The following is a 24,214-nucleotide window of genomic DNA, read 5'->3' as shown; positions in this document are numbered from 1 at the left end:
ATAAGCCCTCTCCAAACTGCTTCAGCTTAACACCAATTCAATATAGAGCATTTCCATATAAAATGGCAACTGAACCACAGCTGTTACCTGAACCAAATTCTTTGTTTACCCTAATGCAGAACTGAACCAAGAAAATACCTGAGTATTGGATCAGAATAATTAACAGAGAATTTTCAAAATAAGTTCTTTAACCACACAAATTTATATTTAAAAATTTTTCAGCTTGAACTAATTCAGAATACCAAGGCAGATAAATTATTATTGATCTGGCAAAACTGAACAGACTTGTCAGAGTCTAAGAAAAATCAAATCCAAACCAAACAATTTTCATGCTGCTTTACTTGGGGTTTTTAAGCTGTTGGTATTTTTCAAGCACCACAAGTCTAGGAAACACAATTCTCTACAAGAAACACGACTTTTTCTCTCATTTTTAAAATGAATTATATTCATCTTAGCAGTGCCTCCCACAAACATTATTGTAGATTAAAATGGAAATGAGGCTAAACTAACATTTCAAGATAGCTGCCATCCACATCAATCAATAGTTGTGAAGTTCTGCTTTAGAAGTATAGAATTGTAAGGCACTCTTAAAATTATTAATATTATGTTCATATCTTGAAAGCTCTCAGTGAGGCATCTTTAAAATATATAAGATTCCCAGGGCTTTGAAAAATCTGAATGGTCTTGTCACTAAACAGAAGGTTTGAAAATCAGATAAAGGCAACAGAGATTTTATTAAAAATAACTTACTTCATCATGTAGCTGCATAAGTATTTCTTTCCTTACAGGCTACAGAAAAATAGTATTTCTGTTAATCCTTGAGGATTTCTAATTTTTTGCATTTTAGTAGTCTCAAGGAAAAACATATTTTAAAAAGTGTTAAATCTCTCAGATTTTGTTTACTGAATCCCAGGCCTTTTGTTTTAAATATTAAACTATCAGATTTTAACCAGTAGAAACAACATTGAGATTGACTGAACCCTCACATACATTATCAGTTAGGAAAATTTTGATTTATTCTTTTACAGAAAATTTTACAGAACACACAAATTCTTTCACCAGACTTTTGCGTACAGGCAGCCATTTTCAAGCATCATCCACACACTCGCACACACATACATAATTTTGGAAAAAATGAATGAACATTCCCTGATGACTCTGTGGGTTTCTTCATGGGTGTTGATGCCTGGTTATCACTGTCTACAAATGTGATGGTAAACTAGATGATATCACCACACCACCAAACCCACAATGAACCTGCAGAACCAAAGCGACAGGAGACACTTAACTTACTTGCAAGTAGACCAGAGTTGTGCAATAACTGCAGCACACTAATGAAATCAAACCCAGAATTGCTTCATGCCATGATTTCAAAACAAAGAGCTTCTTTAAGTGCAATTTAAGATTATGATGCTTTTCTCAAGAAAAGCATCATCATGAGACATAACGAAAATTTAATAATGACCTGTTATTCACTGGCTTACACTTTTCTGACACCATTCTGGCAATAGATCTTGGATTCATCAGCACAACAAAAACTGTTTCCAGTTCTTTAGTAACACCAGCACTTTCAGAACTAGGTAGCAAAGGTAGCATTTTCCTACTGCTGTTACATGAAGTCAAGCTTTCAAGTTCTCAGTCTTAGTTACTGTTACACCAATCTTGCCCTGTTTTTCGTAATTATTGCAAGATCTGCTGGCATCATGAAATATGCTAAAAATAAAACAACTGTATATGTGCTACACTCTTTTTAAAAGCTTATTTTTGTGCAAATCTCAAACAGTGCATATAGTTTTCAGCAAAATTCAGATGATTCAAACCCTACCTGGAAGCTGCAGCACATCTGGACAGGTTATGGCTCAGGGCACAGAGCATCTATTCAGAAAAGGAGAAGCACACCCACTATCTAGTTTTAGATAATACAAAAGGGAGAGATTTGTCCATAACACAGGAGTTGGGATGCTTTAGCCCCCTAGAGCATGAGCACAAGCCACACTACTAACACCAGTATATCCCCATTTTCCCTAAAGGGTCAGGGTTTGAGAAGAGGAGTTTTTCATTCCGGCTGAAAAACACGTGTGAAAATTAGCAACCACTTGCCTGACTTTCAACGGCAGATACATGCAATACTTATGAAAACAAACAGCAGGGAATAAAAAAGGAATATTTGCATGATGCCTGTTATGGTCACAGGACTGACTTTAAATTCAGTGGCACTTCAGTATAAATATTTAAAATTAATTACAATACTGGTGCCATCCCAAACCAACAAAGTTTTTAAGACCATGGATAATTTCCAATTTACTCTGTTTTCAAGAACTGGATAAAATTTGGGAAGTAAGAACTTTTCCTGACCTTGGGAAGTACACAGTGTCTCCATTTATCTTGAAGCTGTGCAGTAATGGTAACAAATGATCTTGGTGGTTATTTTTACAGTCTGCAGAAGTAGAAACTCAGTGTGAGAGCACAGAGCGTACAACACAAGTATCCCTAATGGATGCACACTTGCCTACCAATGACTCAGAATGTGGGCACGAGGTGGGGCTGAGGAGAGAAAAGTGTCAGCAAGAAAGCACAAATAAGATTTATAACTTAAAAAGGCAACTGTTTCAAAATTTTTAAAAAGGAAATTGAACGTAAAATATTTCTGAGTGTTACTGATGTTTTTCTCACTTCTGGATTTGTCTTAAATCCAAAATGAGTTCTAGATTTTTGCAGATTCACATTGCCCACACCTGGGATTACTATAGGATTTTGTAAAGTTTTCAGTCCACCTGTTGGTGGATATTGATGCCATGAATAAAAACCTTAAATTTCTTTTAATGTGAGGATTGTAATATAAATGAGGAGGAAAAAAAGGATGTAAACTGAAGGTCTGAGTTCCTTTACTGGATAATTCTTTACTACCTAGAAGTCTATTCACATATGATGTAAGGAAATCAAGGACTTGACTTGAAAAATAAAAATCCATCAGTATTCCTGCAACATTTCTACAGCAGTGTTGCTCAAACTCACATGTCCTAGGGCAAAAAATTCAGAGAAAGCAGAGAATACGTGATACTGCATTCCCTCTCTTGGCTTGGGTTTGGTTTGTTTTCCTGTACCAAAGAGCAACCCTGAAGGGTTTCATGGGAAACCTGCTAAGTCTCTGTCTTAACAGCCATCATTCTATCGGGGTGAGATACAACACAGATCAAAATATGCAACTGATATTGCAACATCTAAATAGCATCAGGTATCTGGTTTTATTACAATGCTTTGGGCCATAGCTTTCATTTGCCAATCATTGCCTAATAATTAAGTAGAACATAATTAAATTTTAAGAGTCTAAGAAAGGCAAATCCTTGAAAAGGAAATATTACAACACGGTTGGCAAGGTGTGCAAACATCAACCGTGTGGGAAACACATGTAGCTGACAGTACATACACTACTATAACTCCTTATAACAGCAGTTAAAATCTGTTCAAAAATACTTGCAATTAGATGAATAAAACTGGCAGAAATCAGCAATCTGCCAGCTGTTGGGATTTTCAGCTATTTCAGTGACAACAGGATATGCTTACAAATGTAAAACTTCTGTGCATCCCCAGAAAGTACATAATGCATGTAATGGTCTGAAGTCAAACATACACATGCAATGTTTGTCTGTGCAGTTGTGTTTCTTACTTTTAAACACATTTCTAGGAACAGCAAGTGAAACACTTAGTGAAATCAAGACAGAGAAAAAAAACTGTTTCTAAGTTCAAATCAAGCTCTGACCAAATGCACTAATTTTCTCTCAGACAAAGCAGCTTACCTTCCTACAATTGCTATAAAATCCCATTGCATGGTGAATCTTATCAGAGGTGACATCCAATGACATTGCATTTCTCACTTGTTTGTTTTTAATGAATCCTGCTAACTTTGTAGAGGAATAATCAGTTGACATTTCCTTCTATAGTGTTTTTTGAACCCCTAATGCTGAAATTGTTTTATTGTGAATTAGTCTCTCCTGTTCAGTCTTCTGTATCTGAAGTGCCTCAGTGGGTTGATTTCAAATAACTTTCTGAAACAACATGCACTTTCAACAGATTTACTTTTACTTAATTCTTTTTAATTATGCCTGACTGAGTAGAGGGAATTGTCAACTTTTTGGAAAGCCATTTTAGGGAAAACAGGATGCACGCTATTGAGAAAATATTTCAGATACTAAGATGGGCCAGTTGCTCCATGCCTATAAACTGTGAGTATAACCAGGCTTTCAAGTTTCTGCACCTGATAGATGATGTCCAAAATTTGAAGGTTGTGGATTGAGGCCTACAGCGTCACATCTTTGCAGGGATATCCAGGACTCTGAAGATGAGCTGTAAGCAATTTCTACTGGTTTTTACTTCATAGTCTCCAACTGATGTTGGATTACACAGCAGGAAGAAGGCAAAGCAGTACACTAATATATCACATGAAAAATTTATATATTTGGCAGAATTTTAATAATAGTAAGACACATCTTCAGAAACTTAACATATCATTAATATGGCAATAATGACTAAAATATTAAACATTCATTACTTATAGCAACAATATAAGATAGATTTATTTATGCAACATCTCTTGCAATAATGATGGGACCTTTGTTCTTTGTGTGGTTTTTTTTCTCTTCCTCTCTTGCCTATATTTCAGAATACAATGATATTTAATGAAATGCAACAGAACAAAATAATCATGTAGATGCAATTGTGAGCAAAAATGGCTCAAGGAATTTCTTGAGAAAGGAAGAAATACAGAAGAGGTTGGCCATGGCTGAGTCCCCACATCTGGGAAAACTATCCTGCAGTATGCTCTCCTGTCCGAGGCTCTGGGTACCACTGAACCATGACTTCACCATGCATTCAGAGGAGGTGTTCTTCCCCAGATGAAGTGGTTTCCTTCAGAGAGGATCTCAGCTTGGACTGCATTCCCACAGAGCCCTGGAATGGACCGGCAGTGAACTGGGATTGCATCTTTTGGGCATGGTCTCCTACCCATCAGCTACCGAGATCTGAGGTGACCACACTGTATCTGTACTGTCTCTTGAACTCTCTCCTCATGTTCCAGCAATGGGGTAAGTTGGCTAAATGGACTTCTGGATGAAACCAGTTCTGTTCTGCTGACCTTCTGCAAACTCCACATTCACTTTAAGCTAGTTTGTAAAATGCAAGGTGTAAATCTCATAGTTCTTGCTTGTATTGCACTTCATGTTCTCATTTATACAAACACAAGAACAGCACAATGGTCACATTTTCCATTGTGCTTTGCCTGGGGAAAAATAAATGTAACAAAGGGGGAAAAAATGAGGAGTAGGCATATAAAACATTATTTCTCAAAATCCTGCTACAAGTTTGTTTATTAATGAAGGCATAAGAACACTACAGGTGAGATACACAGTCTGCCACCCCATTTCCCATTTTGGACTTTCATAAATTTCATAGCACTTTATTTTAAAGTTTTTGTTTGATATTTAATTAGAGAAAAAAAATCTGCAAGTATTAGTTTGAGAAAGTAACACTGATATATGTTAATATAACTTGAGAAATATTAAGAATTACTTGGTAAAGCTTTCTAAATTTAACAGCTTTGACATTTTGTAAATTGTGGGGATACTCTGCCCTTTTTTTTTAGATTAAAAAAAGTTGAAATCAATCATGGAAGATAGCAAAACTTGTAATCTACTTTCTTCTCAACACAGTATAAGCCACAAGAGAGCATATGATTTAATGATGAAAAGATGCTTCTGATAAGATAATACTTCACTCAAGGAGAGATCTGAGTTGTGAATGCAGCTGTTCCAAAAAATCTAAACCCACAGGCAAGAAATTACTTACTTTTTGTACAAGCTAGATCCATAACTACTTAGGTAAACTGGTGGCAAACCCCAGAAAAGTACATCAGATACAGAAGTGAATAATCAGGGCTACTTTGAGATTGAAAAGGAAAAAAAAAAGAGGTGGTAAAGATTCCCACAAACTATTGTTTCAAAGACTGAATCAAAAAGATTTCAGTAGTCAGATTGTTCAACACAGTGTCTTACTTCTTCAATGAGTCACTTTAGAAAAATATCCTTTTATATCCTGATTCAGTTCATATACATGATTATTTCATTCCCATATGTGACAAGTTGCACGGTATTGACTTGGATTATCTGGATGCCCAAAACTAAGAGCATGCAGAAATGCTCTCACTCTCCAGTTTTTATTTCAGATGTCTGGTACTGCTTTCAAAACACAATCTAATGAAGGGAAAGCCACTCATATTTTGGTGTGGTTGCACTACCTTCATACCTTAGTGCTGGCAAGCACTATGGAAGTGGCACTAAAAATATAAGGTTAATATGGCTTATTAGCACCATAAGAACCAGACAAAAAATCTCCACATATTTTCATGTGCTCTGATCTGTATTAATTGGTCAGTAGCATGTTCAACATCATCATAATTAACTGAATTTGCTTATCTTGTAACACCAGCTCTTTTTCAAGGGGAAAACATGTACTTAACTAAAACAAAGGAAAGGTATTACCTGAAAATTTTCTGTTACTACAGTCAATATTGCTGCAAATGCATTTGTGCAAGTAGACTGTAATGCCCACATTTATCCCCAGTGATGTCTGACTGCATGTGTAGATAAGGGAACACCTGCATGGATCACTTAGCAGGATCAGTCTCGCAGCAGGGAGAAAAAGCCAGTAAGAATGCATGTCTCCAGGACACTGCATGCTTTCTCTGTTGAAACACGCAAACTAAAAAGCATGAAATGATCTTGGCTGCTCTATAGCACACAAATGTCTGAGTAAGTCCTTTTACATTGGCCATGGTACCTTGCCATCAAGTATTCAATGTGCAAGGCAGATGATCCTGATGACACCAGCCAGCCTGTGTGCTTCTCACGCAGCAAGGAGCAGGAGAGTCACAAGCAATACTCTGCTGATTTTTTCTATTGAGATACACTCATGGGTTTGGAAATTTTGCTTTCAATGAATGTAGCTTTGCACTAAAATTTTACACACTTATGTCTTTCACAGGCCTCAACTTACCAAAAAAGCACCAGAAAAGCCTTTAGTACTTCCAGTGGTACTAGGTTGACCAAGCTTCTCTTGCACTGAAAGTGTTTTAAGAGATTAGTCTCCAAATACAGACATGAGAAAGGGAAATCTGGCAGATGTTAACTACATCTGTATACACTAGATGCAGAAGAGCAGCTGCTACAGTAGGAATTGCAGTTTTCTTGTGAAAGCCAGTAGCAGATGTCACCATCTGCTTCTGCCTTCTCTAAGAAATAGAGGCAAAAGGGAGACTAAAAGTTGATTACAAAAAAAAAAAAAAACCAAAACAAAAAAAAAACCAAAAACCCCCCAAAAAACCCAACAAAAACCATAACATCAAAAGGCATGCAGTATTTACAGTGAGTATGGGAAACTCTTACCCCCTACTCTCTGGCAAACCTGAGACCCAGATGCACAATAAAATCAAAGAACACTCCCCATTCTATTTAAGATATTATTTATTTTCATTTTAATCTTACTACATGTACTTTGACAACATTCAGCCTGCAATCTAATACCTAGCCATTTCCACCCTGGCTGAAAGAGATCACAGAAATGAGCAGTTGCATCCTTTCCCTCTGGCTATACAGCAATGGTCTGATGACAACTGCTTTACCAGAGCTGGTATCAGACACACAAAAATTCCCTACTGAATGATCTACACAGTGATGTCATGTGTGGAGGCAAAGTATTACTTAGCGGAAAAAAAAAAAAACCAACAAAAACCAAACAAAACTTTTGTTGCATTGTGTCAGGAAACATGCTGTACATGTTTGTACATCTTGGCAGATTAAGATCAGATGAGGCAAGCAATGAAGTGGTTAACCAAATCAGAAAGTTATCTCAGACATCCAAAGGCACATCTTGTAAACCTGAGACAACTTCTTACACAGAACTGAAGAGAGACAACAGTAAGGGCTTGTCTGGGACGAAACAAATGACGCTGTCAACAAGCAGTTTGCTTTCCCACTCAGAAAAGCAGGTATTAGCGAGATCCAGAGCCCAACAAAAGAACAGGAATCTTTCCAATGAAGTAAAAAAAAAGGTTTGGATCAAGCCCCAGCTTTCCTGAAAACTAGACTTGCTAATTGCCTCACTCTTCCACTGTCAAAACCGTCATCTCACGGAACAGAAATATCTTTCCAATGCTGCTACAGGGCAAACATTTCCACACTGGTAATCTGGGAGACATGTTCAACTACCACCAGCAACTTGACAGCCATCACCTCCCCCACTGGGTATCCCATCACGTTGTTTTGAGGGGGAGGACAAAAAACCAAACATTAGCCTGGAAAAGTTTTTTAGGTTTTCTTTTGTTCATTTTTGAATACAGAGACTGCCTGTAGCTACTGTAGAGCATATTGCTTTTCAGCTCGTGTCATACTTAGAAAATAAATAAGCTTCAGAAATGGAAGATCCCATTCACCTTAGCATGACCATAAATCATGACACTCTTGAGCTATACCTGGATAAAATGGATGAAAGTAACTGAAGAAATTAGCTTTAGCAAATATACTGCTAATACAGGTCTTTTCCCCAAAGGAAGCAAGTCATGCTTATCTTACATTACCAGACTATTACTGGAAGTACTATGCCAGACCCTCAGCTGGCATAAATCAACACAACCCTACTCACTTCAGTGCAGCTGTGTTGATTTATGTGAGCTGAAAAGTATGTACTGGTCAAAAAGTGACTATTTCATTTTACAAAACAGTAAAAGTGACTAAGTGAAATGAGAGGCAGTACGTATAATATAAAGAAAATAATAGAAAGTACTACAGAAAGGCTCAAAGTAGATGTATCTTTTATTAAGATTAGTCTAACACAGCCACTAATTTTACTTCATATGAAGTTTTAGATAATATTTTCTGCTGTTACATACACATGTATCTCTTGAGTATAGACCCAAGTACTTGTGCAATTTAATAATGCTGTACTATTCCCAAATTAAGATATAAGGCTCAGGCAGTGAGTTCAGCCAATCTTGAATTTATCACTGGTGTTTTTGTAAAGTCACTCTGATTGTCAGAACATGAAACATCATACTTAAAAGGCAGCCCACACAGCGAACTTAAGTGCACTATGGTGTCACATCTTAGAACTACTCCTGTTACTGTCTTTCTCTTAGAGAGCAAGATAAAAGTAGAAAACCAAATGTTCCCAAAGCCAGCACTTCTCTCAAGCCTTTGTAATTTTGAGAAATATGAAACCTTTCACATTAGACTTAAGCACTCTTTACCCTTATGAACTCTGTACAGATTTCCCTATTATTTTACAGGCTACATGAGATTAACTACTGGTGCTCCTTTCCGAGTTTAAGCTGGAAAGGCTCAGAAGAAGAATTTACATTCTGAAAGAAGATGTGTAGATACCTGAACTCCTTTTATAGGGAAGCAGCTCTTGAGATTAGACAGTTCTCATTTTCACTAGGCTTGTGCACTGCTGCCCCAGCACTACAATATCAGAATATAATATAAAGAGGGATCGTGGCAGATGCACTTGGCCCCCTTATCCAAACTAGCAGTACAGGCTCCAAAGGATGTAAATGCCTGAGCTGCAGGTGCACCAAGAACTCCTCCAGGAAACCCACAAAAGGGCAGGCTAACCCAGGGTGCATTGATACTTGGAACACATGAATAGTGTGTGGTTTTTCCAAGTTTTTCGATAAGTGAAGTACAAAGACAGCTGAGGGTCCAAACATACCTTCTCATACATACTTTCCCCATCACATGTAATTCAACTACAAGCCAACCACTTCATCCCATAAATATGACAGTTTAATTGAGCCTTCTTTGATCTCTCTCTGCAAGGCAGCATGGCTGTGTGGCAGTGATCCCCTCTTGAGTCAGGATACCTCTCAAAGTTGTTCCTTGAGCCAGAGAGAGTTTTCTACCAAAACTTTGGATAAATGCAGTTTTAGTTCCATTTAAACTGCAAGGGCACTGCTTTGCAGTGCCTTTCCCGTTGATCTGGGACTTGTCTCAAGGTTTGAGATTCTTTACCTAAGACTGAGGTATCACAGTGGAGAGACCCCTTATTCACAACAGATGCTCACTAAGTTGCTAATAGCATGCTAAATTAATAAATGAATGAAAAAAAATATTTTTTTTAGACATAAACCATTGTAAAGGTCTGAAACTAAAGACTGAACTAGCTGCATCTAAGCTGCATCAGGAGTTTATAAACTTGACTCAATGGGTCTCCCTTACACTTCAGTGCTTTTAGTCTCTGTGCAAATCATTGCAAATTGATTCTAACTCAGTATTCATTTGTATGTTTCATCCATGTAGTAACAGAGTTACTTACTACTCTTAAATCATGTTTTTATACTTTATAATGTTTTTATAAATTGAAACTATGAATTTTTATAAATTCATATTAAATCCATTTTTGCTAAAATCTTCGTGGGTGATTTTTTGAGCAACCCCAAACACTTATTTACAATACAGATCATGAAGCAAACTATTTATAATTGTTTCTTTGATTCAACATCAGTGACCAACTGGGCAGACAACTGCAATTCACCATCTTTCAACATGAGTACTCATACTTCAAATACAAATACTTCTGTATTTGACCACAGCCTACAATGTAGACTCCAAGGCATGAAAAACACATTGTATTCATCCTTACCATTGCCTTCCAGTGTAGCATATTTCATGGATCTCTGGCTACAAGGAATACTAGAGTTTGTCTCTTCACAGTTTTTTCCCATAAATACATTTTGCGAAAGAAACTTACAGAAATTTTCAAAAGTATGATTTAAAATTTAGGTATGCACTGTCCACCAGGAGTGATCAATTCTGCACCTCAGCAAGTGGCACTTCTGCAACCTTCTGCTCTTCTCTGATTCCTGGGCATTAGGTTTTGTGCGGACAAGATGCAAATAATACCACCATGAATGGGATGTTGCATTTGATGCATTCATTGTAACCCTAAACTAACTGAAATAATGGTATGCACTATGAAAAGAAAATATGTATTGATTTATTTAGGTATTCCCAATCTTTGAAATCAGTATAAAAAAAGACTAAACCATAAAGCATTCTAAAACTTCAATGGATATTACCAGCTTTGCACAGGAGTTCGAAATTCCAGTTAAATCCTCTTTTCCTCCTGAAGTGCCTTTGCAATCTTCAGAAATATTAAGAGAGTGATGAATGGCTATCAAGAAGCAATCTCAAAACTACTTTTATATTGTGTACAGTACATCTTATCTGTACAGTTTTCCAAACCTTTTCCCACAAAAACACCATTCAAATAACACTGGTCTGTAGTTACAGTTACTTTCATGGCAAGTACTCCTGCTAAGGCAAAAAGAGTCAACTGAAACCATTTCTAGGACAAGATTCCTGTTCATGGCATAAAGGGCCCAAATCTACACTCAGCAAACACACACACAATGAAAAGTACAGCACGAGACTTCAAATCAGACTTGAGTGCTCTATGGGGACATTAAATGTGTTGAAAAGAGACCTCAGATTCCAAAACCTATTGCAGTAGTGTTAAAGCAGGAGCATCAGAGGGATCAAAATAGCAATGAGTACTGAAGTTTTCCTCCTTCTGTACCAGACCATCAGAAACAGTACATTTTCATAAAACTTTCATCTCGTTCCTTAGCGTTATTAGAAATCATGCCAAGCTAATATTTTTTATTGCATATTCCCACATTTTTTACAATGGTCAGAATGTTTTGATTGCATAGAGATAACTCAGAGCAATTTGAGCATTAGTTTACAGCACACTATGAATACACCTCAGTAAACCCTTTAATAGAAAGCAAACTATTAGGGTGTCTAAATTAAATAAGCTAGTGAATATGACTCCCCTTTAATTTTGAACTTGTGCTTTATTTGCTCCAGTGAAGTGATACACCAGCTTCTACCACCAATTACTGTAAATGCCTACCCACTGTATGATGAGGCTTCACAGCTGACTTCCAAAGATTGAAATGAATATTTAAATCCTATTGACATGGATTCCTTTTTTCTCCTCTTTTTTTTTCCCTTTTAAGCAGAGTTGAAATTAAAATTATGGTCTGTTTTATATAATTATCATATAAGTATGATTAAAAATCTTATGTTTGGTGCCAGGCTATAATTTATATAATTGCATTCCTGTAAAACTTGAATTTATTTTTCATTTAGAAACAGACCACAATAAAAGGCTTCTGCACACAGAATTCAGTTTTCGGTGTTAATTTAAAGTTTAATTTTAGAGTGTTTTCTACAGTCACAGTACTTAAAGGGCAGAGGAAAACTGTCATTGTAAAAGAGACTTCTAATCAACCATGGAGTCTGACTCAAAATAAATACCAGCATTAATTGTTCATAAAGTACTGCGAGTGGAAAAGAGATGATTAAGTGGAATATAAGCTGCATTGCTATTAAGGATTAAATTGAAAGGCATTTTAAAGCCATGTGTTAAAAGCCATCTTGTAAAACAGTATGGATCATAATTCAAAATGTTTTCAAAATATACCAGGCTGTACCAAGTAGTCTTATGAACTTAGAGCATCTATTATTTTTGCCTCTTAATTTAACATTTATACACAAATTAAAATCTTCAGTATGTCACACCTGAAATTATGTAGTTGCCCAAATAAATGTTTAGAAAACCTGCCTTTTTTAATGTGTCATGTTAACATTTTTGCCTTCACTTATTATCAAGAGGGACACAATATTAGATACCCAAACTTCTCTTCAGCGTTTGTGAACTGCAAAATGGAACACGATGCTTGAAAGGGGAAGCTGCTGTTCTTGAGCTCTGAGGCTCTGAGACTGCCAGGAGGGCTGCACCAAATGCCATGGGTAGGCTGCAAGTGATGACACCTTCCCTACGGAATTCTGGCAAGTTGAAATGAAACCTGTGGATGCAATGTTCCATTTTTCCAATCAGATATACGCAAGGTTGGAAACAGTTTCACATGGATTTTCTAACCTCTTCTGGGGCTCTCATGATTGAAGAGGATGCCATTCACAGCAAAGAGATTGTAGGCTTCTCTGAAGTTCACCACAATCCAGTAGGCATACAGTTTTGCTGCCCCTGTAAAAATAATTTTGAAGCATTATTGTATAAATGCACAGCTCATACACAGCTCAGACACACACACATTTCTGTCACATGCAAGGTGAAGTCCACATTTCAACAGCAAAGTGCTTTAATATTTGATTAGTTCCCTACATGTGCTGAATTTTATATTAAAAAAAATTATTCTAATAAACAGGAGCTGAATGGGAAAATACTCATATTCTGAGCTGCCTCTGAACTGGCCAGGAAACATCAGGGCACTTTCTTACTTGTTTTCTTATACACACTCAAGCACAGCATTTTTTCTTTTACAGTATAATTAACACGGTCAGAGCGTGTGAAATATGCCACTGTAGTGACCTCTGTTAATTAAAAAAAACCCCAAAACAAAATCAAAATTACTTTGGAGGAACAAAAGTGAAAATCTGGTGCCTTAACACTCAAACTGATTTGAAACTTTATCACTAAAATCCTCCATGCCCATTGCTTTAATAAGTGTTTCAAATTTCATATGAGTTCACGAAGGAAGAAGTGAGCTCTTGGGAGTCTTTCATTTTGGAAAAAAAAAAAAAAAAGAAATGAAACTTTATCACTTCAGTGGCCTCACAACCTTTTGTGAAGGAAGAGTCACCCCCTACCCCTCCTCCTTCAAGAGCTCTTCACCTCTGAGCTGAATGAACAAGGCCAAGTGAGATGCTAATTTCCAACCCCCAGGCAATGGCAGCAAATACTTTTTATATAGTAATTCATAAAGGTATGCCTCTCAACATGTCTAGTCACTTTAGCTCTATCATCATTCTAATCTCACATCCCAATGACTTCAGCCCTGAGACATGAGCAGGGAGAACAGACAGACAGACACTACACACACACCATCGGCGCTCCTCACCGTAAGGCGATCTTGGGTAAAAAGGGGTGGTCTCCTTTTGCGGGATTTCTTGCACTTTTCCAAAAAGTTCACTGGTGGAGGCTTGGTAAAACTTCACAGAGTTGATAAGGCCACAGGTCTTAATAGCATCTAGGAGCCGTAAAGTGCCAACCCCATCAACGTCAGCAGTATATTCGGCTAGGTCGAAAGAAATCTTGGGAAGAGAAAGAAATAAAAAACCACCGATGTTAGTAGGGCACCAGAACATGCCAAAATCATCTACAACCAACCAAAGCAATACGTCACTTGCCACAGCCATCTAGACATTTCTGTACAGAGTAGATACTCAGTTTACAAAAGTACCCTCAAAGGATTTCTAAGAATAAATAAGTAGTTCCATAAATAGCCAAACCAAATGACTGGTGTTCCCTGGGATTATTTTCCCACGTGAAGTAAGGGGTAAGCCTCCCCATTATGGGAACATTATCAGGCACTCTCTTATCTCCACAGCTGCCAGTTTCCACAACAGTCACTTGGGCTCAATATCTTTGACACACTTGAATTTGGTTATAATTGCCCAAAATATATTTTTAAAAAGTAATAGGACAGAGAACATGACAGCATCAACATGTTTAAACCCCACCCTCCTCCCAAACTTTAAACAAGGTCCAGGGTTTTGCAATTTAAACAGACATCAAAGTTCAGAGAAGAGTAGAAATACCTGCTATCAAATGAGACTCCCAACACTATCTGACCAAGGTGTACCAGAGCTGTGGCTTTTGCACAGAGCTTAGAGAGATCATAAAGAGTGACTGCAAAGGGTTTGAGGTATGCAAAAATACTCTGACATCTCCAGCTGACATATTTTTCAACATATGGTAATAAAGTCATGCCCACTGGTGAGCCAAGATTCCTTTTTCTCTCCCCACTCCAGTATTTATAGCTACTTTTACAATGAGTTTGTCTTGTGGCCTATGCCACAATCAGTGCTCAAGTTTAAGCTTCCAGAGTGTTTCAAAAATATATTATTTTCTTTGAAGTTACAGAACAAGAGAAAAAAACACCTGGAAAAAGTAAGCTGAAGGTAAGAGGTGCGTTGTGACTACCCCAACCTGAAGACAGGAGAAAACATGCTCAGAAGGGAGCTCACTCTTTTTATTTGGCGGTACAGGATGTTTTTCTGGAGGTTCCAACAAAGTCCCTGGACTCTGAAGAATTTTTTCCCACCAGTGCCCATCCCAGCAGCACATTCCTCCTTCCTTCTACATCCTCTCCCCAACTCGGGGATTTTGCTTATGCCAGTTTCTGAAAAAATGTTCCCTGTTTATACTGCCAATGTTATAAAAACTAAAGGTGAATGGGCTTTTAGAGCAGTCTCCTTCATGGCCCTGACCCAAAGAATTATTCTACCTATGTCCCCTCTGGCTAATTCAGACTGATAGCCCTGTATTCATTCCTCCTGTTAAGCCACTTCCCCTATTCAGTAACCACTGGAGATTTAAGGCTTATTTACACAGCAGATGGGAAAAAAAAAATTATTAATTTGCATTTTCACTTATGGTAAATTTAATACAAGTGTGAAATTATCTAAATTGTGTTACTGTGCTCCGAAATAAAAAGGTTCACGCACAGTTTTGAGCTGAAAGAGGAAAGATATGAAACAAAACCAAACCTTCCTTTTCCTTTTTTTTTTTTTAACTGAAAGAGAAAAAAACACACAAAAGGCAACTTGATACTTTGTCTTATTAACCTGGTATGACCCAGCTGAAATTGAGGACTGATCTACTAAGAAGGGCTGTACATTTTTTGTTTTAATCCATTTGGCATAAAGATGACAGCCACTTAAGTCTCTCAACTTCAATGTCAGAGTAACTCTTAGGAAAGCATTGTAATGAGTAGATGGTACAGTCAATAATGTACTAACCAACATAAATTGGTGTATTAATCGCATGTCCCAGCTATCCAATGAAAGCAAAACATATAATAGCCGTTGCAGAATGAGGAATTTACTTATATTAAGGTATTTATAACCCGCTAAAAACATCACCCTGAAACACAAATCATTGCTTCCATATTCCACTACAAAGAAAATAGCACATGGAACTGAGGGAGTCTAGGAGATTCCAGACTATAAAACCTCTTAACCAAAGGGAGCAATGAGGCCACAGCAGCAGCAGCCCTGGGAAATGCTCTCTCTGGCTGGTGTAGAGACCAGTTTCACAAGAGATGGTTTTCCCTATTGCCTGATGAATGACCTCAGTCTTCACCTTCAGAAAACACTCCCTGGGGTGTGAGGTAACTGTGCCCCCATGCTGACTGGGTCTGAGTGTCCCCATGCAGAAACCACCAGTTCTGTGTTTTGTAATGCAGACTGCTGTTCACCAGGGTCAGGACTTAGACCACTAAATACATTTCATTTTGATGTTCAGGTTAGACAAAAATGGTATTCAGGAAAATTAAAAAAATTTAAAAAAAATTTATCCACTAAAACATTCAACACCAAAAACTCTGGATTGTTAAGAGACCCTGTGGAAAGTAAGGGCAGTTATATTGCAAATACAGACAAAAGCAACCCAAATTTTAATTTGATTCTAGTTCAAAGTTAAAAATAAAAAAGGGTTTAAAAATACTAAATCAATTAAGTAGTTATAAATAAATCAGGGTAGAGCAAGAATGGGTGATCACTTACCCCTTACAACATAATTCCCCTCTCCTTATACAGTTTAATTTGTGCAAGACTAGCAGAAATACCAGAAAAAAAGGGGGGGAAAAAAGGGGGAAAAAACAAAAAAAAACCAAACCCCAACTGCATTAAAAGGGATGTGCAAGAGAAAACAACATGCATGCATAACAAAAAAAAAAAAAACAAAAAAAAAGGGGGGGGGGAAAAAAGGGAAAAAAAAACCAAAAAAAACCACCCCCAACTGCATTAAAAGGGATGTGCAAGAGAAAACAACATGCATGCATAACACAAAAAAAACCAAAAAACTGAGTTATAGAAAACAAATATAGAAGCAGATTCCATAGATGTTACTCTTACAAATAACCTTCACTGATCTCTGTGGGACTACTTGAAAGAGTAAAAACTTCATGGATATTACTGTAAAGGTAGGTGTATAAAGGCTAAAACCAAGTCATACTTTATGAAAGATTAAACATTTATCCAGTGGGAAAAAAAGAGCTGAGCTAATACCTACAGATGAGACTTTTCAAAATGCCTAATTTATGACAACTTTCTTAAGTGCCTGAATTAGGAAGATTGTCTTCCTCTACAACAGTAAAGACAGCAGTGAGTCAGAGCAGAAAACATAACAGAGATGCTCTTGATCATGCTTTGGAGAACCTAACTACACACACCAATTTTTTAATTGAGCTACTTAAGACAGATGCTCCATTCTTTCCCCAAAAATCCAAATATATCTCTTACTCTCAACAAAAGAGTAAGACCTGCAACTAAAACTTGTTTTGAAGGAAATATGGAGTTTTTGTAATGACTGGACTAAGCAAAAGAAGCTTCTTTACCTGGCAGAAACTTTAAACCTGAGTTTTCTCAGCAGGTATTGAAGTAATGGATCCAATACTTTGGCCTCTTTGGACAGATTTAGTGCCAAAGGGAAATCATGGCATACCAACCAAACAGAAATTGTCTTCTCAAAACATATGAGTCCGAGTGACCTTGGCACTTTGGTACTTCCCATGTACAAAGGGGACACCATGCTTTTGCAGCTGTCATTGCTGATCTCTGGAGATACTATAAAAGTATATTTTTCAGATATAGCTATTTATTCCATTCAGTGCATAGCGATATGTGAGTCATTACAAGAGGACAAAGAAAAATAAGGAGACATTTAACAAAAGTACTTCAAGTTCCAGGTTTCCAGGTTCTGAACATCCTGCAGAATTTCCTCAAATACTAAAAAGCAAATGGATTCCTTATATACGTGGGTATTCTACATACTGAGTATCTTCTTTGCTGGATTCATCCCTAATATAGTACATTTTGAATACGGCCAAGAAAAAACTTCCACAGCAAGGCTTACCATAGGACGATAAAATTTTCACAAAAAAAGCATGGCTTCATAAGTTATAATATTTCTGCAGGCACAGGACACAATATGAAAACACTGTACCACATTATGTCTCTTCTTTCATGTGGCTACAATCAGAATGAGTTTTGTGAACTGGTTTCTACCTTTTGAATTTCAACTCTTGTGTTCCCCTCTCCCATTTATTTGTCTTCATAATCAACAGATTCAATCTCTACAGGAGATATTAATTTAATAGAGCAAGACTTTAAATACAGTGTTTCCCAACTGATCACTCAAAACCAAACTTAGTAAGGTCTTCAACAAGATTTAAAAGCTTACTGAAAAGTATCTAAATGAAAACATATGGGTCCTACCCTCCACAAGACCACATTCCTGTCATGTCTATAAACACTATATACAAGACCGTAGACTTAATAATATTTGCTTCTGACAAATATGTTGTTGTCAACAATGGTGACACTCTGAAAGTTATCAATTTAGTGCACACATCGTTTTGACTTTGTGGGACGGGACTCTTCTCTGCTTTGTCATTCAGAAGACTCCAACAGACAAGCTGTGATCACATTAATTATTAGTTTCCTATTAAAAAAAAGGCATATGCTAGCAGAATGTGCTTCAATGCTCTACTTAAGGAATATAAATAATGATTTGAAATTTTATCTCTTCCTTACAGTCTTCTCAGTTTCAGAAGATGGGATTTCTGGAAGGCTGGTGTAACAAGAGGGAAGCTTATGTGAAGTCCCAGGAGGAAACAGGGTAGTATAAACGTAAATTATTATTCTGTCATTGTAAAAGGAGAGGTGGCTAACCTAACTATAACAAGAATTTAAGCATCACTGCTCTTTTGAAAAAGCCTGTGGTAGATTCTTTGGGTTTATCAAAGGAGAAGATGTGTATCAGATCATTAAAAATGGTTTACACCAGAAAAGCAAACCACAAAGCAGAAAAACTGCTCAGAAAAGTTTCAACTCTCACAAGTTTCACAGTGGTTACTTTTTTTGCATTCTTTAAAATCAATTCTGTTTGCTTTGAATATTCAGTGTGCCTTCCACTGCCAATAAAAACCACTGGGATCACTTACATCATCTTAGTAAACAATCCCTAGGAACAGGAATGTAAAGCATAAGATTCCAGTTGCTAAATCTAATACAGACTATAGGCCAAGAATTCCTGTAAAGTCCTAACATACTGAAATAAAATCTTAGGGATTTTAGGAAATATAAAGTATCTGGGGGAGTTGAGCTGTGTTAAGGGGATGGGAAAGAAAATGTCAGGTAAGCTTCTCAGAGAATGTGACAATTCCTCCCCACCCCAGCCTTTCAACTCAATGAATGCTTGTCCTCTCTCCCAATAAAAAACAAATTGAAAGACACAAAATCCCCCAAACAATTACATATTTTGCTATACAGAAAAATAATCAATTCAATAGTTCTGAACTGCTTGTTACTAAGTAACTGCTTGTTACTCTTGATATCTTAAAGCCCTATTCAATTTCTTAGCTAAACAGAAACAGACTAAAAAAAGTAGTGACTGAAATTCTGGATAAAACGACCACAGCCTTTGTAGATCTATCTTCTTTCCCATTTATGTCCTTGTTATCTCATTAGCAAAACAAACAAACAAAAAAAAAGTGATCTGTATAAAATTAGAGTATTTGGACAACATGATTACAAGTGGAGAACTAGCAAAGAAAAGATTTTATATGTGGAAGCAGAAGTCAACACTGTTTCCTAAAATTCACATTAGCCTAAGATATTCACAATATTGCTACAGCAAGAGAGCTTGGGTAATATGGATTTTCAAGTTATTTGTGATGCAAAGGAATAAGCAGTGCAGTTGATAAAGCCAGTGCTTATTCTTCTACTTTCCTAGCAGTGCTTACATTTTGCTCCTATGGTGGAGTTTCACTGTGGCTCTGTCCCACTACATGCTGCAGGCTGTGTGACTGGAGGGACTTCTTGAAATGGTAAAAGTTTGGCTTTGACATCAGTGAGCCAGCATTTCACCTTCACCTCTAACTGTGGAGGCCCAAACCAAAGCACAAAAATAACCCTTTTACTGTTTGGGGATTGAAATGATCCTTGATGATCTTCAGGTTCTGTAAAAACTTCCTTTGTGCAGCTGAAATACCCAATGATCAAGAGGCCCCCTAACATATTCCACAGTGTATGTTCATACAGCAATTTCTCATGTTCATCTTGTGTAAGTCATCCTTATAACGCTCCTCCAGATTAATTTAAAGTTCTTGATGCAAACCTACTGAAATAATCTTTAAAGAGAAATAACTTGGCTTCATTAATATCAGTTCCCATTTCCCTTCTTAGGAGCAAAAACTGCTACTTGCTTTTTGTTGGGTGGAAAAGAGAAAAAATGAAATAAACCCAAAGAGAATAAGCATGGAGAAATACTCCTTGAGTAAGAAAAGCTTCATATTTACCTGGCTCCCCTACCAGTGGGGGTTGAAAGTTGGATTCATTATTCAGTTTCCTGAGCAAGTGATTCCTCCCTGGCAAACTGCAGGTGCAGTTGTAAATTGAACTCTCGAGGTCATCATGTTCACTTTTGTCTCTAAAGCAGCCTCCTGCTTTATGTGTGACCAACTAAGAGCTATAGAAGAACTAGCAGGTCCCTATTATTTTCAAAATTTGATGCCACAACCCTTCAATTGGAATACCTATCCTCCATTAAAAAAAAACCAGTCTCCTACATCTTGTACAGTTGTCTCGACCATTGGAATCAAAGGTGTGTTTGGACCAGATCTCCAATAGAAGTAATTTGCCAAGTGTTTACTCTTCTGCTCATTACCTATCTACTGTAGTGAATCAAGAGAATTTAACAGATTGGATTAAAAGCAAGTTGCACAGAGACAGGTCAAAAGGCAATGGGCACAAGTTGGAACGTGTGAAATTACAATTAGATATTAGGAAAAAGAAGAGTTCACAACATGGCTGGTCTTACACTGAAACAGGTTGTGCAGAGAGGCTTTGACATCTCCATCTGTAGCATCTCCACCCTTGGAGATACTCAGAACTCAATCAGACATCACCCTGAGCCACCTGCTGTAAGCTGGTCCTGCTTTGTGAAAAGATCCAGTCCAGATGACATTCAGTCACTGCTGCCAAACTCCATTATTGCACAGTTTTAAGAAGAGAGGGAGATGGGATTACAGCAGTGTATTTCAAACATGTAGCAGCATCCAAGGAGCCGAACACGGATGTACAGTGTGCAAGAATGAGGCCTGGCCTTGTAAAAAACCAGTGATTTCTACTAGAAAAGTAGAGAGTTATTCACAGCAGCTTTTTGGAGACATGCAGTTCAGTTTGCTATTCATCATATCTCCTCCACAGAAGAGCTTCAGATAGAGGAATGCTCAGATCTGATAATAAAAAAAATACCAAAGTGGAGGAGGAAAAGGAGGAGGGATATCACAGTACATGAGATTCAGTATGGCCATAAACCTTTGTCACAAAAATGTAACCTCCCCATTAGTTTTGCTTATCTTCTCATCCATTTGTTATTAATTTGATGGAACTGGGGAGTTGTCAGGGTTATGTGATGCAAGGGATTTATCTTGCAGAACAATCTCTGACCCACTGTTCTAAGTCTTCAGTTTCAAATTACAGAGATTAGAAAAGAAGCTTTAAAAAAAGCAGGATTGATTCTTTATTCATTGTCAGCATGATTTTGTTCAGGGATAGCTTCAACAATATACATATACACCCAAACTTTTAAACACATGCCACATGCAGCAAAGTCAGGATGGGTTTTGATATTTCAAATATTGTAGCTTCAATAGCTAATGACATTGTAATACCCTAAAAGCTTTCTTACATACTGAAGTCCAGCTGTGCCAGAAGCCTTAAATGCTATTTAATAGAAAGACAAAAAGGGGCAACTTGCAGAGTCACTAGAGAACATTCAAAGGGAGATGTAAAAAGATAGCCAATTCATTTTGCTTTATATGTACCAGGGGAATACAGAGCTATGAATAACATCCATGCAGGGAATGCAGTCACTTCCAAAGAACTAGCACCATTCTTACTCACTTTCACATATAAATACATTAATTTAAAACATACAGGTTATTTAAAACTCTAACATGACAACTATATTATAGTTTTGGGGATTTTTTTTTACTTCTGGAGCATTTTTAAAAACTTTCATTCTCGCTTCCTTGATGCTTTCAGAACACATTGAAAGATGCTTTTCACAGTAGTGATAAAAGCACCATCACAAGCAAAAAAGAAAGAAAGAAAAAAACCCCAATCCCTAGAAAGAGCAATCAGACCATCACCATCTATCTGCTTTATGATTCTAGTAGACTTTCAATGGATGACTAGACAGACATTAAATAAAGCAATAATTTAGAATGGCAAAGCTTTGTTCCCAGCAGTCTCTTTTTGCTTTCCTGACCAACAAGACTACAAAACACAGCTTAACACAATGGACCCTCCCAAATATTGACAGAATTCTGTATTGCCTAGGAGCCAGAATTAACCCAAAACTTTGCAAATGATGACCTTGCCTGACTCTCTTATACCTCCTACGAATGCATAAGATAAAACATCCCTAGGTTTATGGGGCTGGTCAGAAGTTCTGCCTTTTCAACCAGAAAAAAACTTATGTTTTCAGCATTTATTATTACTGAAGATTATTTCCCAGACTGCAGTTCTTTATTCCAAATGGCACTGTTAAAGAAACCTTAAATGCAGTTCAAAATTCAGCTTCTCGGATACCTATAATGTATCAAAAATACTTCTCCCTTCATGACAAAATAAAAGAATATTTCAAAAGTGGAGTTGACATATTTTATTATGAAGTAGGGTCTTCTTACCTTAAGGGCATTTAGTCTGGATAAAATGTACTGAAGCTATGCAGATCCTGTGTAGAATCACTTAAACTGATCTTGAAAAACTTGAGAAAACTTGCAAAAAATCAAGAAACTTTTTTTAAGAAAAAAAAAATTATTAACTTCCCCCCTGTCCACCCATTATCTACAGTACCAATTATCTGCACAGTTCTCTAAGTTAGGCTTTTCATTATTTTGGGATGGCTTTCTGTGCTACATCCAGTTGGTACCCGATGCAGCACAGCTTAAGATAAAATGATGGAAAAAACCACTGACTGCTGTTAAAGTCCTATAATTAATTCTGAACAAGCTGTGTACACTTTGAATGAAGCATCTGTAGAGATATGACATATACTTTATTAAAAAAATCCCTTCTTTCTATAATGATTAACAAAAGCTTTTACCTTTCACTTTATGGAAATATCTGTGATTTTTAATTTTGCCAAATTAAAGGAATTTTCTCCTCCTCTGAACAGGAATTGATACCTGCTTCCGAACAGCTAACTAAGGGTTGAAGGAGTGTCCCTGCTTCACAGGGACGCTCTAAGAAAAGAAAATTAATTACATCAGTGTGCATGTATTACTCATTAATGAGACCATAAACCCAATCAGAGAGACTGCCCACGGATAAGGGCCCAAACAGGGGCTAAGACACAGTCACCAAGTCAGTGCCAGAAAACAAGTTGCCATTCCACTGTGGAGCTGAGATAATACTGTCTGGAACCATGCAAGATAAAGCAACTTATCTTAGCTCTCTCTTATTGTCAACTACTCAAAAACTATCATCATCATCACAGCCTAAGGGCAGAGAGGTACCTCAGCTCTGACCACAGCTTGTGGTGCTTCAGCTGAGGAGGAGCTTTCAGAACAGGACTTCAGAGAAACAAATGAGAACATGAGCTTTTGAGGAAATGAATAATCGTGTGCGTACACACACAGAGGGAAAAGTGATGACAAGAGGGAAATGGTGGAATCACACATTTAAAAAATGTGTAGATGTGGCTGGCATCTGGGTACACATTTTAGTGGTGAAGATGGCAGTGTTAGATTAGTGCTTCAACTCAATCTTAGATGTCTTTTCCAGCCTTGACGGTGCTGTGATTCCATCTAGGTAACAACCTCTGCCTTGAAAGACCCAGGGAGGGGAGTTCAGAGCTCAGAGTCCAACACCTGCATCTGTGTGGCAAAAGAATTCCAAGTACTCAGTCTCAGAAGGCAAATGATGTCTTCCACATTTGTGCACTCAGTTTACTCTTAAAATAGTCAAGGTACGCAGAAACACATTTTCTAAATAAACACTACTTCAGTCCTATTCTTGTCCACTCACCTTCCTCAAAAGTCCATATTCTCCCCTTATTTGCC

At 37.3% G+C, this 24,214-nt stretch overlaps 1 protein-coding gene across 1 annotated transcript in view; it reads right to left on the bottom strand.

Moving 5' to 3' along the window:
* GMDS (GDP-mannose 4,6-dehydratase) overlaps positions 1 to 24,214 on the bottom strand; it is a 406,964-nt gene that overhangs the window by 239,152 nt on the left and 143,598 nt on the right. The window contains exons 5-6 of the mRNA XM_039698471.1: positions 13,976 to 14,168; positions 12,997 to 13,101 (exon numbers count right to left, since the gene is read on the bottom strand). Of these exons, the coding sequence (XP_039554405.1) occupies positions 12,997 to 13,101; positions 13,976 to 14,168 (298 nt within the window). The remainder of the gene's footprint in view (positions 1 to 12,996; positions 13,102 to 13,975; positions 14,169 to 24,214) is intronic.

Source organism: Passer montanus, unplaced genomic scaffold, assembly GCF_014805655.1.
Source record: "Passer montanus isolate IOZ18808 unplaced genomic scaffold, ASM1480565v1 scaffold126, whole genome shotgun sequence".
Lineage (NCBI taxonomy): Eukaryota > Metazoa > Chordata > Aves > Passeriformes > Passeridae > Passer > Passer montanus.
This window is presented reverse-complemented; position numbering and strand designations above follow the sequence as displayed.